We start from the raw sequence: 14476 nt of genomic DNA on the forward strand, positions 1-14476 counted from the left end.
TGGGGTATCTGTTAAGTAAATGTACACTTCCTTCTCATATACCTCCACTCCTTAAATGACATAGATTCTCCCAGGAGCAAGAAAAAACAAAGAAGCACCAGGTTCTGAGTATTTATTTCAGGTAATGGTAGTCTCCAAGGGAAGTCTGGAGAAAAGATAGGCATTGCTGTCCACCCTTGGCAAATCACAGCATCACATGAGAGTCCTCAGACCTGCTGCTGCCCACTGAGGAGGGGTCTGTTCTCACCAATGGGGCAAGAGCGGAAGACCTGGGGCAGGCGTAGCCAGTGGGTGCTACCACGTGGTAGCTGGGGAAGGGGGAGAGCTGAGCCCTGCTTCAGAAGTCTTCGCCTAACATTGGGAGAATAAAGGAGAAACTGATTAGCAATGGACAAGGAAAGCCTATCTATGGTTCTCCAAAAAGGAGGACCTGGGTTTACATGACCTTGATTCTAGCTCCCTCCCCTCTTCACCAACAAGGTTCATCTTATCTTGTTTTTATGGTAATCTCTGTCCATTCCCCTCTCACCCTACAAGTGTCCCTGCTTTGAGGACCTTGGCACCCCAGGCCTGAGGATCTGACCTTCTCACAGGTAGAGGACTCAGTTCACCCCCAGTTTCTTCCGCTCTTGATATTATTCATAACGACAGTCTTTGGTATCATCATTTATTGCACTCTTGCTTCGCAACTCGATGCTTTACCCACATTATCTCTAATCCTGACAAATAGCCCCATAGAGCAGATATTCGTTTTCCTACTTAGCAGAGGCTTAGAGATGTTAAGCTACTTTCCCAAGGTCCCCCCAGCAAGACTGCAGCCCAGGTCTGTTTAACTTCTAAGTCTGGGCTCTTTCCTGGACACCGTGCTTCTTCAAAAGAAGTGGCGGTTCCTTCTCCTCGTAAGGAAGAATGAGCAGTGGCAAGAGGGATAAGGGGGTGCGAGCTAGATGGTGGCACCCTCACCTATATATCAGAGATACCAGCACCATAGCCAGCAACACCAGCAAGATGCCCATGAACAGGGGAGCCTGTCCAACGCCGGCTTCTTGACCTGTGAGCAGAATCTTCAGTCAGTGTCTGCTCCCCGCCAGATAGCCTCCTCCTGTTGCCCCTCTGCATCCCAGCTCTTGTCCAAGTACCTACCAGGCATTACAAGCTGAGTGCTGACCATTGCCAGACTGTTAGCATCAGCCAAAGACACATTGAGGCAGTAGGTCCCTGAGCCACCCTTCAGCACTTGGTGCAAAACCAGCTGGCAGGCTGGGCTGGGCGGCACAGGCTGACATAGCCGCTGGGCAGGGGGCTGGCACCCTGGTGATGAGATGTCCATGCAGGCTTCCTTGGGCAGTCTGCAAGAGGTGTCAGCTTAGGTCAGGGCAATGGGAAAGAAGACCAGGCACCAGAGAGCAGTGCTACAATCAACCCCAGAGTTCTCAGGACAATCAATGGGACACTCACCCGCCTTGGCAAGACACAGTCAGCTCAAATGCATCCCCTTCACTGGATGGCACAGCCTGCAGGATCTCAGCATTCTCAATACCCCCTGCAGAGTTGCAAGATTTTAAGTCTGGGATTCCTCTACCAGGCCTCTCTAAAGGTCCACAGGAAAACCGTAAGGCTGCTTCCCCAATCCTATCCTTGCCCTCAAAATAAAAACCCTGGGATTTGGGCATTCTTGTCCAGGTGAGTAACTTTTGCCAAGGTATGCTTCCACTGGCCAACCTGGCACACACCTCCCTCCACCAGCCCCCAAAGCACTCAAGACTCACGGACAATGTCCAGGGTGAGAGAAAAGGAGCCATATCGATACAGAACACAATCCAGGGGGGTTTCTCGCTTTGCCAGGATTAAGGTAGCTGTGCCATCCAGCAGGGCGCTCTGGGAACCTGGCAGGAGAGGATTGAAGAGGCAGTCAAGAGACCAACGACTCACCTGGAAGTAGAGGCCACACAGGCATTTTTCCAGGTAGAGCCAGAGCTATTGGATCCAGGCTTGGAATCAGACAAGACCTGGAAAACCTCATTTTATAGGTTAGGAAACTAAAGCCCAGAAGGAAGAGTGAGCACCCCAGAATCACACAGTTAGGAGTAGAGTTGGAATTTTAAGAAATCCCAAATGTCTAGCACACCCCACACTGTGCTAGGTCCTGAGCTAGACAGACACAAGTTAACTCATCCATGCACCACCATGTCATTCCTACCTTTTCACTGTTCCTACCGCAATTTCAGGTTGACCTGCTTTGGGATAGGAATCCGGGCCGGGGGGCGGGGGGGAATGCTGCTAGAATCTGAGGATATTATGCATTTATACTTGCATAGAAAATGAGATACAAATATTATATAAATGACTACAGTCTGTTCCCTGGCCTTTTCCTTAGGAACAGCTCTCCTCAGGGACAGAAGCAACAAGCTCTCTCTCTATGGCCTAGGGGAAGACCCTGGTTTCCTGAACTCCGGATCTATTCCATGTTATTAAGAGGGACTTGGGGGCTTAAAACTAGTGGGAGCTCGGATGGGACTCCATTGCCAAGCAAAGGATTGGGGAACATTTTGGGCCTGGGTAAGTCTTTTAGCTCTTTAGAATAGTGACCAATGTCCCACCTCAATGAACCTCATCCACACTGGCCCTCTTACCTGTAATACCTTCTGTAGGCACGAACAGATTGGTATCTGGACCCTTGGTCTCAGGCGTGGGTCCCTCTCCAGCTGTGGGCTCCACTGACTCTTTAGTCGTTACCTGCTCGCCTGTGGTTCCAGAGGGCTCTGCGGTTGACCCTTCAGGTGTTGTACCTGTGGTCTCTGCAAGTGTGGTACTTATGACCTCTGAGGTTGGCACCTGCTCAGGTGTAGTACCTATGCCCTCTGTAGTTGGCATCTGTGCAAGCGTAGTGCCTGTGACCTCCGTGGTCGGCATCTGCACTGCTGTTGCTCCCGAGGGCTCTGCAGTTGGCACCTGACCAGGTGTAGTACTTATGACTTCTGCAGTAGGCACTCGCCCAGCTGTGGTGCCAGGGACCTCTGCAGTTGGCACATGCCCATCTGTGGTGACTGGAACTGGGGAGGAGCCACAGGAAGTGAGAGGAATGGCAGCCTGCAGGACCACCTGGGCAGTGATTGGGCCAGACTCTAGGTAAGTGTGAGTGACCACAAGTGCCCGTGAGATCAGGGTCCCGGTATGGTCTCCAAAGTCCCAGGTGTAGGAGAGGTCAGCCCCAGACAAATAGCCGCTGGGGTCATGGAGCCGGAGGGCAAAGGTCAGAGGATGATTTCTCAGGAAATGCTTGTTCCCTCCATCCAAGGCCTGCAGCTGAGACACACTCACGGAGAAGGGCACCTGGTCTGGGAGCCAGAAAAGATGAGAACCAGGCCTGGGCCACATCTTCCTTCACAGGCACACCCTCCAACTCAAGCTGACTGGCTCTTCCCTGACTCCAGCCCCACATTTCTCTGCCCAGGTCTTCCTGGCTCTGCCCTTTTAAGGTTACACACCAGTTCCTCTTTCCCCCTTCCTCTCTCCCCTTTCCAGTCAGGCCAAGCCTCCCCATCTCTTACTGCCCTGCACCTGGCTTTGCCCCTTCCCAAATCCTTACCAGTAATGGTGAAGGCTGAGCAGGAGTGAGCAAGGGGCACGTAGCTCTGGGACTCCCGCCGGTGGTAGACAGTCACTTCCATGGTGTGTGTGCCCAGCACCGCCTTGCCTGTCACAATGCTCAGCCCCGACACTGGGCCCCCCAGAACTTGCCAGTATTGGCCTGAGGTTTTTGAAAAGAAAATCAGGGTTTGGGGGGAAGAACTGAGCATAGGGAACTGAGGGGAAAGATTAGAGACAGGGCACCAGAGAAGGAAGGTCAAGTAATGTATTGAGTATGGTTATTTCAGGGAGAATTTGGAAGGCTGTCATTGATGGTCAGGAAAAGGAGTCCTGATAAGGGGTTCCATGGGATAGGACAATAATTGGGGAAGGGCTCCTAGAAACAACTATAGAAGAGAGAGTTGGAGGGGCTAGGTGCTATGGAAGAGGAAAGAGCCATGGGGGCAGTGAAGATTTAGGGAAACTCACAAATCAAAATGAAAGGGGATCGGGTAAGAAGAGGTGAATCCAAGTGTGGATGACTCACCCCAGGTCTTCCAGACATAAACAAAGCTTCTTGTCTGAGACCAAGGGCCAGATGGGCAGGCCCTCCCATCAGGGAAGATGCAGGCATCATCAAGTACCTGGGGATACACTGGCTGTCCTCCCCACACCTGGCTCCCTGGAAGGTAGACACAGAGTCACCCTCAAACCCTGGCATTCCTTTCTATGTATTAAAACCCCTCACATGGCTCCCAGAGAGGGGCTGTGGGAACACTCCGTAGCTACATAATACATTCCCTTTGTATAACCCATTTGGTGTGGTAGCAGAAAGGATGGAAACTGGAATTAAAGATTCATATGTACTTGACAGAGGAAAGAGATTGGAAAGCCATACGTCAAAATATTTAGAGTGGTTTGCTCTAGCTAGTGGGATAAAAAACAATAGCATCAGCTAACCCTTTTTTTAAAAATTTTTATTTATTTATGTATGATAGTCACAGAGAGAGAGGCAGAGACACACAGGCAGAGGGAGAAGCAGGCTCCATGCACCGAGAGCCCGATGTGGGACTGGATCCCAGGTCTCCAGGATCACACCCTGGGCCAAAGGCAGGTGCCAAACCGCTGCGCCACCCAGGGATCCTGGGTCATCTAACACTTACTGAGCCTCACCTTAGGCTAGGGCGGGCATTATGCTAAATTCTCTGTATTTTGTAACATTTTAATCCTTACAATAACCGTTCAAGGTAGGCATCATTCCCATGGTACAGATAAGGGAAGAGAAGCATGAAATAGCTAAGTAACTTGCCCAAGGTAACATGTTATTTGCAAACTTAAGTCCATGTCTATCTAAACTCTAAGTCCACTAGGTCTTCTGTCCCCAATTTTGTGTACTGGTTTTTTTGTTTTGTGTTTTGTTTTGTTTTGTTTTTTGCTTTATCTGTGTTTTTACATCTTTTTCTACAATGAATATATAGAATATGTATATGCTTTTTTTAAAAGTAGATGGGAGGGCAGCCCGGGTGGCTCAGTGGTTTAGTGCCACCTTCACCCCAGGGCCTGATCCTGCAGACCCGGGATTGAGTCCCATGTCGGGCTCCCGGCATGGAGCCTGCTTCTCCCTCTGCCTGTGTCTCTGCCTCTCTCTCTCTCTCTCTCTCTGTCTCTCATGAGTAAATAAATAAAATCTTAAAAAAAAAAAAAAAAGTAGAGAGGAATGGGGCACTCCTTGAGCTCACTGCAGACACCAGGGAATCTGAGCCCTTGGAATAAGAGAGGTACTCACCATTGATGATAGTGTTGTTGGCCCAGACAACCTGCCCATCTGGCAGTATCTTTTGGCTTTCAGGGAAGTGCAGGGCAATAGAGAAGGAGGCATTTGCACCAACCAGTGTAGGCCCATCATTACTGACCTTCAGGGACACCTGGCCACCTGGGAAGGACAGCTGCGTTATCTGGGACTCCTTGGTTTTTCCTCCCCTTATACCTTTCCCCTTCCTATCTTCCCAGACTACATTTAACCCAGATCTTGCTCCTCCCACCGGCCCCATACCCTCCCTGGAAATTGCCAAGTTCCCACCTCTCCAGCAGTCAGGCCTCTGGGTTTCTGTCCACTCTGGATACAGCTGTCTGTTCCAGGCTTTAGTTGTGAGCTGCCTTGGGACACCAAGCCAGTCCTGGTCTCTGGGTCCTAAAAACGAAGGTACTATGAAGGCCCTAGGATCACCCCCCTCAGTCCCTTGTCAGGGGACAGCACCATTCCATGTCCCCCACTTACTCTCACACTCAAAGCACATTTTAATTTACTGAATACCCACCATGTGCCAGGCACTGTGCTAGGTACAAAGGACTTAAGAAATGAATAAGACCTGGCACTGAAGGGATTCAAGATATGTCCATAAATTATAATAATTCAAGGCACTGTTTAATATGAGCCATAACAGACATGCACAAAATACAACAAAATGACAGACTAAAGAAATTAGTTCCACTCTGGTGGACTGGGAAAGACCAATGGAGTGAGGAGTTGGCGCGTGGGAAAGAGCACTCAGGACCAGCACAAGCAGACACATGGAGCCATGGTAGCGCGAGGCATGATAGGGACTAGCAGTGTGGTTGATACACACCGTAGGAAACGAGGCCAGGAAGGCAAGTGAAGGCCCCGACCAAAGGAGTTTGGCCTTTATTCTGTAGGCAAGGCCGCGGCAGAAGATTGTTTCTTTCATTGAGATATAATTCATATACCATAAAATTCACCCTTCAGAAGCTTTTTGAATATGATGAGATGTGTGTTTTAGAAGGATCAGTATGGCAAGCAGTAAAGAGGATGGATCTATAGGCAGGCAGTGGTTTGGGCAAGCAGCCAAAATTATTATAACTGACCAAGAGAGAGGTCTAAGAAAAAGGGATATAATGGATCTACTTACACCTCACCCAGATGCAACAACTATCATTTTGCCACATTTGCTTTATCTATCCTCTTTTGTTTGTTGGCTAAAGTATTTAAAAGCAAATTCCAGATATTTTGTTATTTTAACCCTACAATCTCAATACGTATCTGTAAAAAAAAATGAACATTTTCTTGAATAAGCACAATGTCACTTCCCCCTAGACAAAATGATCAAACCCAATTCGTATAAAATTTCATCTAAAAATGTCTTCTTATGACTTAAAAAAATCATTATCCAAAAAGTAAGCACCATCTTTTAAGAGGCTCAGGTGTACAAGAATGAACAGAATATTTCCAGAATACATTAAGGAAATAGTAAAAGGCTTGAAACTGGAGCACAAATGAGGGAAGTCAGATCAGGAAAACTTCCTAGAAGTCTGTGAGACCAGGGATCTAGAGAGAGAAAGGGGAGACTAGGATATGATATCTATATTTTAGCACAGGAGAAACTCCATTTCAATGTGTAGTGGAGACCTAGCTGAGTCTGCTGAGGGCGGGGGCTGGGGGTAGATCTAGAATCATCTCACTGAGCATCCCACCGCTAGAGCAAGAGAATCATAAGATACCCCATTCTTCACTCCCAACCCTCCCTCCTCAGAGCAGCACGGGACATTCCAGACCCTCTCACCACCCCCACCCCCACCCCTTGCTCCTGTCACGAGGCCCCAATCCCCCAGAGCCCTTTCATGTGATGCTCAGCTGAGACCCCTCTGCCTGTCTCTTCTAGCACCAGAACAAAAGCCTGAGCTATATTTACCCATCCCCATTCCAAAGAGGGGAGGTGATACCTCCTTACCTTTTCTATCCACATCAATACCACATTCTCTTACTCCTTTCTTTTAAATACCCTATCCCAAGTGCCTGAGTCATTCCCTAAGTCTTCCACTTATTTCCCTTTCAAAGCCCCTGCTCCAGCTCATTGCCCAGGGGGTGGGGGTGCGGTGTCTCAGAATTAGAGCCCCAAAGACCTACTATTCTTTTGCCCTTCCAAGCAGATGGGATTATTTTCAGGCTCAGTCCCAAATTTCCACCTAGAGAGGGAGTTCAGATGCCCATGTCCTCGCTAAATCAAATGGGTGGAAGAAGCCTGAAATATTGCTGGTATCTCCCATGAGGAGGGAGAAAAATCAGAGCAGGTGTGCAACCCCAAACTCCCACTTGTTCATGTCCATACTCCCCACACTAACCTTCTGTGGCCCCCACAGCCAGAAGAACACCCATCACAGCCACATGGAGAAGGCATTTTATCAGCACCAGATTCATCTTGTTCTTTCTTCCAGCAACCAAAGGCGCTGGGGGGCTGGGACAAGCCCCTATATAGGAGAGGGGTGCTCATTTGCATAGCCCATCCTCCTTTCCCTCCTGGAGAGGCTTGGGAGGGGCAGGAGGGCCAGAGAAAGAACTGACAAGGGATACTGGTCCCTGGACATCCCGCTACTCAATGACAGTTTCTGGTTTCACTGGGTCACGACCTTCTTGACCGGGGAAACATGGACTGCAGGGCAGCTAGCTACATCGTGTGTACTCGACGCCTGCAGTGCACCACAGGCTAGGGGATCAATCTGTTTTTTGAGTCAAACCAGGAAACCTCTCAAACAGATGGAGACCTGCATCTCCAAACGGAGAGATAGGATATGATAGGCAGAGAGGGGCGCGAACGACGTGTCCAAGGCCCAGGACACCCATAGATGAGATTCCTAGCTTCCTGCTTTTCAAAGGCGGTTCCCTGGGCCAGGTGGAATTTAATCTTAGGGCAAGACTCATTTTCTCTGGGGTTGGCGAATCAGAGGTCAGGAAATCCCTCCAGGCCCAGGACACAGGAAGGAAGCTCGACTCCAAATTGGGTACTTGGAAAAAGACGTTTATTTAACTTCCAAGGAGACAAACTTGTATCGAGGACCCTCGGAAGTAACCTTGCGCGAGGTGGGGTCGTTGGCGGCAGCGAGGCGCGCTGGGCTCGCCCCCCCGCTCTGACGCTGGCCAATGGGAAGGGCCGGGGGCGGGGCCAGGGAAACGCGGGAAGGAGGGGCGGGGCCTCCACTGGCGGTAGGGAACCGGAGGGGAGGCGGCAACATTGTTTCAAGTTGGACAAATTGACAAGAGCGAGAGATACACTCCGTTCCATCCCGACCTGAGGCCGCGGAGCTGGGCCGTGTTTCCCCTCCTCCAGCCCCCGAGAGCCGGGGCCCGCCTTTTGCTGGGTTCCCAGGCCCCCGCTCCGGGGCCGGGCTGACCCGACTCTAGCGCTTCATGGAGAACTTCCAAAAAGTGGAAAAGATCGGAGAGGGCACGTACGGAGTTGTGTACAAAGCCAAAAACAAAGTGACGGGAGAAGTGGTGGCGCTTAAAAAAATCCGCCTGGACACGTGAGTGGCCTCTGTACCCGGGACTCCTCTAACTCGGGAGCTCCTTGAGTGCCCCCCGCCCCCACCCCGACAGGCGGGTAGCCGTCCGAGGACCGGAAGGTAGCAGGGTGGGACTTCTTTCGAAGTGGAGTGGTGGGCTGGAGGACGGTGAAGGGTTTCCCTGTGCAGAGTATAGGGCACTGTAGAGTCTGTGGGAAACTTTCTCCCCAAAGCCGAGTGATGCCCCCAAACGTGTAGTCCGAAAGACTCAGGAAGAGGAAGGAGGCCTCTGAGGTGGGGTCCAAGACTCCCCGTGGAGTTGAGGTTTGTGGGAACCGGTGAAGAGCACCTTTCTGAATGAAGAGCCCTCCTCACTGCCCCAACCCCACCCTCCTCTTAGAATTCTCTACCCCTTTCAAAAGAATGGCAGTTGAACCTCACTGGCCCGTCTAGGGCGGCTGGGTGCTGCCACTCTTCTTTCCTCCCGTTACCTTCTCTCTTCTTCACCTCCACCAGAAGGCTTTACTTACCTACCCGTGGGAGAAGAAGAAATAATGACCTTAACGTATCCAAAAAACACCCCCTGTCCACCTGTGAATTAACTCCTACAGCCCCCTTTCTCTTCTGTCACTTTCCTAGGGTGTGCTGGGGTGGTGTCTCGTTCGGAGACTGGGCTGGGGGAAAAGCAGTATTTGTAACCACATTCCTCTCTCTGCTTTCTCAACCTCCCCAAGTGAGACGGAGGGTGTACCCAGTACTGCTATACGAGAGATCTCCCTGCTTAAGGAGCTTAACCACCCAAACATTGTCAAGTAAGTATGTGTCTGGGAGATGTTCCAGCGGTAAAGGAGAATGTCTTCTGTGAGGCTGGGGCATCGCTCTTCCTCACCTCCATTCCTGGACCTCCCTCCCTAGGCTATTGGATGTCATCCACACCGAAAACAAACTCTACCTGGTTTTTGAGTTTCTGCACCAGGATCTGAAGAAATTTATGGATGCTTCTGCTTTGACTGGCATTCCTCTTCCCCTCATCAAGGTAATCCTTCTCATCAACTCCTCCCCCAACATGGGCACGTTTTGGGGGGACTGAAGGCAGGCAATTCAGACTGGGTGATGATCTGTGATCTTAGCTTCCTTCCCAGCCCTCATCCCCCTGCACACACACACACACACACACACCTTTCTTTTGTGGCTCTTTCACTGCTTATTATGCTTATTAACCCCTGGGCTGGGCAGGAGAATCAAAGAAGTTGAAACTCTAGTGAGTCAACTTTGTAGCTCAAGTGGAAGGTCAGATGAAACTCAGATAAACGAGACTGGAGGGTACTTGGTACTCTCTCTCTTGGAGATTCCTCCAAGAACCCCTTCCACCAGTTTGGTAGAAGAAATAGCCAGTGAGTCTCTGTTGTCTGTCTTAGGGCTGGGTTCTCTGCTCCCTGAGCTATTTTCAATCTATCAACAAACATTTATTCGGTGCTCATTTACTGAACACCTTCAATGTGCTAGACACAGAATATGGAAAAGAGATGCAAAACTAAATAGGACCCAGTCCTTATCTTCACTAGACTGGCAGTCCAATGGGAGATACAGCTTATAAACATGCATTTATAATCTAATACAGTAAAAGGCTTTAGTACAGCTTTGCAGGCAGAGTGGAGCCAATAGCTCACTGTGGTCGAGAAACAAAGTCCTCTCTCTCTCTCCTTCGTCAGAGCTATCTGTTCCAGCTGCTCCAGGGCCTAGCCTTCTGCCATTCTCATCGGGTTCTGCACCGAGACCTCAAACCTCAGAATCTGCTTATCAACGCAGAGGGGGCCATCAAGCTAGCAGACTTTGGACTAGCCAGAGCCTTTGGAGTCCCTGTTCGTACTTACACCCATGAGGTGAGACCCTGTCTGCACTTCTTCTCTGAACTTTCTGGGAGGTGTTAACAAGGACATTTACAAAATGACTAAACCTATCTGGCCAGCAGTTTCTCTCTCCCTAGATGAAAGTATCTCTGGCACCCCAGGAGGTTTTAGAGTATGCACTGAGTTCATATTGCGAGGCTAGCTGGGCTTCAGTAGGTACCAAGCCAGCAGAACTGGATGGCATATCATTAAAATTATGACCACTTCTCTCAGGAGTTTTCCAGGAAGGTTGAAAGTTGTGGGTTCAGAAAATAGGGTCTTTGGAGCCACAGGTGAGGCTAACTCTGGTCTAAGAAGTTGTGTGTAATCACTTTACGCAGGGGAACTCAGAAAGATGGGAAAAGAAAGATAGAGGAAGAGAAGCTGCTGGTGACCAGGCTGAGAACTAGCAGAGTAACACCGAGGAGCTGACATGTGGGAATCACTGTGCCCCATGCACCACCCCTCCCCTTCTTGCTCTTGTTCCCAGGTGGTGACCCTGTGGTACCGAGCACCTGAAATCCTTCTGGGCTGCAAGTACTACTCCACAGCCGTAGATATCTGGAGCTTGGGCTGCATCTTTGCTGAGATGGTATGGAGGCAAGCCCGAGTTCCACCCAGCTCTCTCCTCCCCACATTCAAGAACAACAGAACTTTTTCTTGGCCTAGACTCATGGCCCTTCTATTATCTAGGATCCTTTCTCTTAGAGTAGGACCAAAGTGGGTACGGGGGAAAGGATAGGACTATCGTCCCTGAGGTCAACTACAATGTCAGTATATCCTCAAATGGCCTTAGCATTCAATACACCTCTCTTGTCCCCGAATTGAGCTAAATCATTTCTGCAACTGTTTTAGCTTTAGTCTGCATATATTTGGGAGAATGAGTACCTACCATTCAGTGCCTCCTTCATTTGGCCTGTAGACCTTCTGGTAAGGTCCCAGGAATATGGTGAAATCAACTGTATTCATGTTATTATTTATTTATTTATTTATTTATTTATTTATTTATCATACCTTTTATTTATTTAAACTGCAGACTTAAATTATGTCCCCCTCAACTTCTGGCTTTTCCGAATGAAGGATCCCTGAGGTCCAGCCTTTTATGCGAGCTCTCATCCCCTTTAATATAACAGTGGAGTGGGCTGTGTTTTCACTTCAAATCAGCAATTTGTTTTATGGTCCTTTATCTGGGTTGTAACTGGGGGCTTAGAGACCATTAGCCTGTATATAAAATGTGCATTTATCCCCCAGTACATTACCTTACAATTGCCCATATTCCTCTCTCAATTCATCAAAAAATATTTGTTAAGCACCTAGTGTGTACCCAGCACCATGCTAGGTGCTGTGGGGAACACAGAAGAAATGGAAGACACAGTCTCTGCCCGCTGTGCTCCTATCTAGAAGTGGCTGCATCACAAGGAGGGGGGATGACCGCAGTGTCTACCCCACACCCCGTGAGTGGCTTGGGATCCCTTTGCTACATGTCAGTGGCACCCCAGACATTCACCCCCTCCCAGCCCCACCCAGCCTTGGGGATCTGCAAAGGCATGGTTGGGGGAAGGAAGGAGGGGGCGAGGAGACAGATGAAGGGACTTCATTGTCTCAAGCTCTGTGTGACTGACCCCATGAAAGGCCCTGGGGAGGGAGTCATGGGGCCCTGCTGACCTTCCACTGCCTGTGGGAACCTCCATTGCACAGGGAGCAGCTTTGACTGACGTCAGTGTGGGTCTTGGCCTTTTCTCTTTCCCCATTTTCAGGTGACCCGACGGGCCTTATTCCCTGGAGATTCTGAAATTGACCAACTTTTCCGGATCTTTCGGACTCTGGGGACCCCAGATGAAGTGGTTTGGCCAGGAGTTACTTCTATGCCTGATTATAAGCCGAGTTTCCCCAAGTGGGCCCGGCAAGATTTTAGCAAAGTTGTTCCTCCCTTGGATGAAGATGGACGGAGCTTGCTTTCGGTGAGAATTGGGAGTGGGTACCCATTTCTTCTCATTTACTCCCCCAGGGCAGGTTTTTTTCCAGGGTGAAGGAAGGATGAGACCCTGGATTCTGGGTCTTGGCATTTCCCTAGCCCCTGCTTCTCTCTCCCTGTTTGCACACCTGTTCAAATATAGGGAGGAGGGAATTGGGAACTCTGCCTTGGGTAAAAGGAATTCTTTCCTGAATTCTTGGAACACTTGCTGCCCATTTAGTCCACTGTTACATCACTGAAGTCAGCATACATCTCTCCCTCCAGCAAATGCTGCACTACGACCCCAACAAGCGGATTTCGGCAAAGGCAGCTCTGGCTCACCCTTTCTTCCAGGATGTGACCAAGCCAGTACCCCACCTTCGACTCTGATGTCCTCCCCCCCACCCCCACCCCAAGGCTCCCTTTCTTGTCCAGCAGGGGCCTGAGTTGGCTTGGCCCTGGGCTATTTGCCCTCTGATCTTGTCTGGCTGCCTTAACACTCACCTCCCCCTCTTAGCCAGCCAGCTCGGGGATATAATGGGTAGAGGGGAGAAATAGGTGAAAATGAAAGGAAGCTTCAGTATTAGATGCACTTAAGTCCCTCCACCACTCTCTCCCCCTCCTCTTCGTCATTGATGAGGAGGGCTGGTATTTAAAAACAAAACAAAACAAAAAACAAAAAAAAACCTGACTCTTTCTCTTCCCCCCACATAGGGTTTGCCATCCCAATCTCTGAAACCCTGAAATTATTATTTTTTTGTGTTTGGGATGACACACCCTAAGCCTTCCTTGACCGCCGTGCTTGTAAGGCCAACTGATAGAGAACCGAAGTTGGAACTTTCGAAAACCAAGCAAAACAAAAACGTAGGGAGGGGGCCTGTTTTAAAGAATTAGGTTGAAAAAATAGACCAACCAGTTTATACCCTAGTTTTAGTGTTTTCATCTCACCTGACAGTCTAGGAGACTCAAGACTCCCAGTCTCTGCCGTTGCCCCTAGTCCCCCTGTCTGTCCCTCCTATGGGTAAGAAGTGTCTGGGAAGCTCTAGGACAGGTATTGTGCTTCACCATGGCGTTATGAGGCAAGGAAAAGTCTGCATTTTTCTCTTTTAAGATTCTTAGTTCTTCATGTACCAGGTCCCATCTTCCTCTGAAGGCCACCCCATAGGAGTGGAAGTTAGGGTTTAGACATTATTTTGAGAATGCTGACACTTTTTAGGGCTGTGACTGAGTGAGGACATTGGGAAAATTTTTTTCTTTAAAAGAAGAATGAACAATTATATTTATATTTCATTCAGGTTATAGTAGTTTTTTAAGTAAGTGGAAATGGGTGGATTTGTTGCCATGTACACCTTGGGGTTTTTGTAATGCGAATGTTTAAAGAAAAAAAAAGTATTTTTTTCTTTTTGTGATTTTGTCTCTCTTCTCCCACCTCATCTTCAAGTGTTCTTGCTATTAACATTATTTGTAATTTAGTTTGTAATTCATTAAAAACAAAAGTTCCTAGTTTCATAGTTCATCTCTTTCCTCTTTTACTTATGTATTTCCTGAATGATGTGAGAGGATATGAATATGTATATGTGATAGTTGCTTTCAGAGCTCCCGTTTTCCTAATCAGTTTTCCTAATCACTCTGCGTGGCGACCCACCTCACCCCACTTGGGCCTCTGTTATGCAGTTGGGATAGTGCCAGGCATGGGCGAAATGGGAATTGTTGCCTTCATTTTACTGTTGGGGAAACGGAAGCCTACTTCACTTGCCCCACAAACCTG

At 49.1% G+C, this 14476-nt stretch overlaps 2 protein-coding genes across 3 annotated transcripts; one reads left to right on the plus strand and one right to left on the minus strand.

Moving 5' to 3' along the window:
• Positions 1–97: 97 nt before the first annotated feature.
• PMEL (premelanosome protein) lies at positions 98–7805 on the minus strand. Its single transcript, XM_026001993.2, has 11 exons — positions 7708–7805; positions 5651–5761; positions 5357–5503; positions 4118–4252; positions 3590–3751; positions 2634–3338; positions 1770–1886; positions 1459–1543; positions 1144–1349; positions 964–1051; positions 98–351 (listed from the first exon to the last, which is right to left on the minus strand). Exons 1-11 carry the CDS (start codon positions 7781–7783, stop codon positions 207–209), a joined length of 1977 nt encoding a protein of 658 aa, XP_025857778.1. The 5' UTR covers positions 7784–7805; the 3' UTR covers positions 98–206.
• CDK2 (cyclin dependent kinase 2) lies at positions 7726–14217 on the plus strand. 2 transcript variants are annotated; one of them, XM_026001990.2, is made up of 8 exons: positions 7726–8886; positions 9600–9677; positions 9781–9901; positions 10578–10748; positions 11245–11346; positions 12065–12208; positions 12512–12715; positions 12994–14217. In XM_026001990.2, exons 1-8 carry the CDS (start codon positions 8771–8773, stop codon positions 13096–13098), a joined length of 1041 nt encoding a protein of 346 aa, XP_025857775.1. In that variant the 5' UTR covers positions 7726–8770; the 3' UTR covers positions 13099–14217. The 2 variants fall into 2 exon arrangements, with proteins under 2 accessions (XP_025857775.1, XP_025857776.1); XM_026001991.2 differs by lacking the exon at positions 12065–12208 and having other exon boundaries at positions 8241–8886.
• The last annotated feature ends 259 nt before the right edge of the window (positions 14218–14476 follow it).

This window comes from Vulpes vulpes, unplaced genomic scaffold (genome assembly GCF_048418805.1).
Source record: "Vulpes vulpes isolate BD-2025 unplaced genomic scaffold, VulVul3 u000000697, whole genome shotgun sequence".
Taxonomy (NCBI): Eukaryota; Metazoa; Chordata; class Mammalia; order Carnivora; family Canidae; genus Vulpes; species Vulpes vulpes.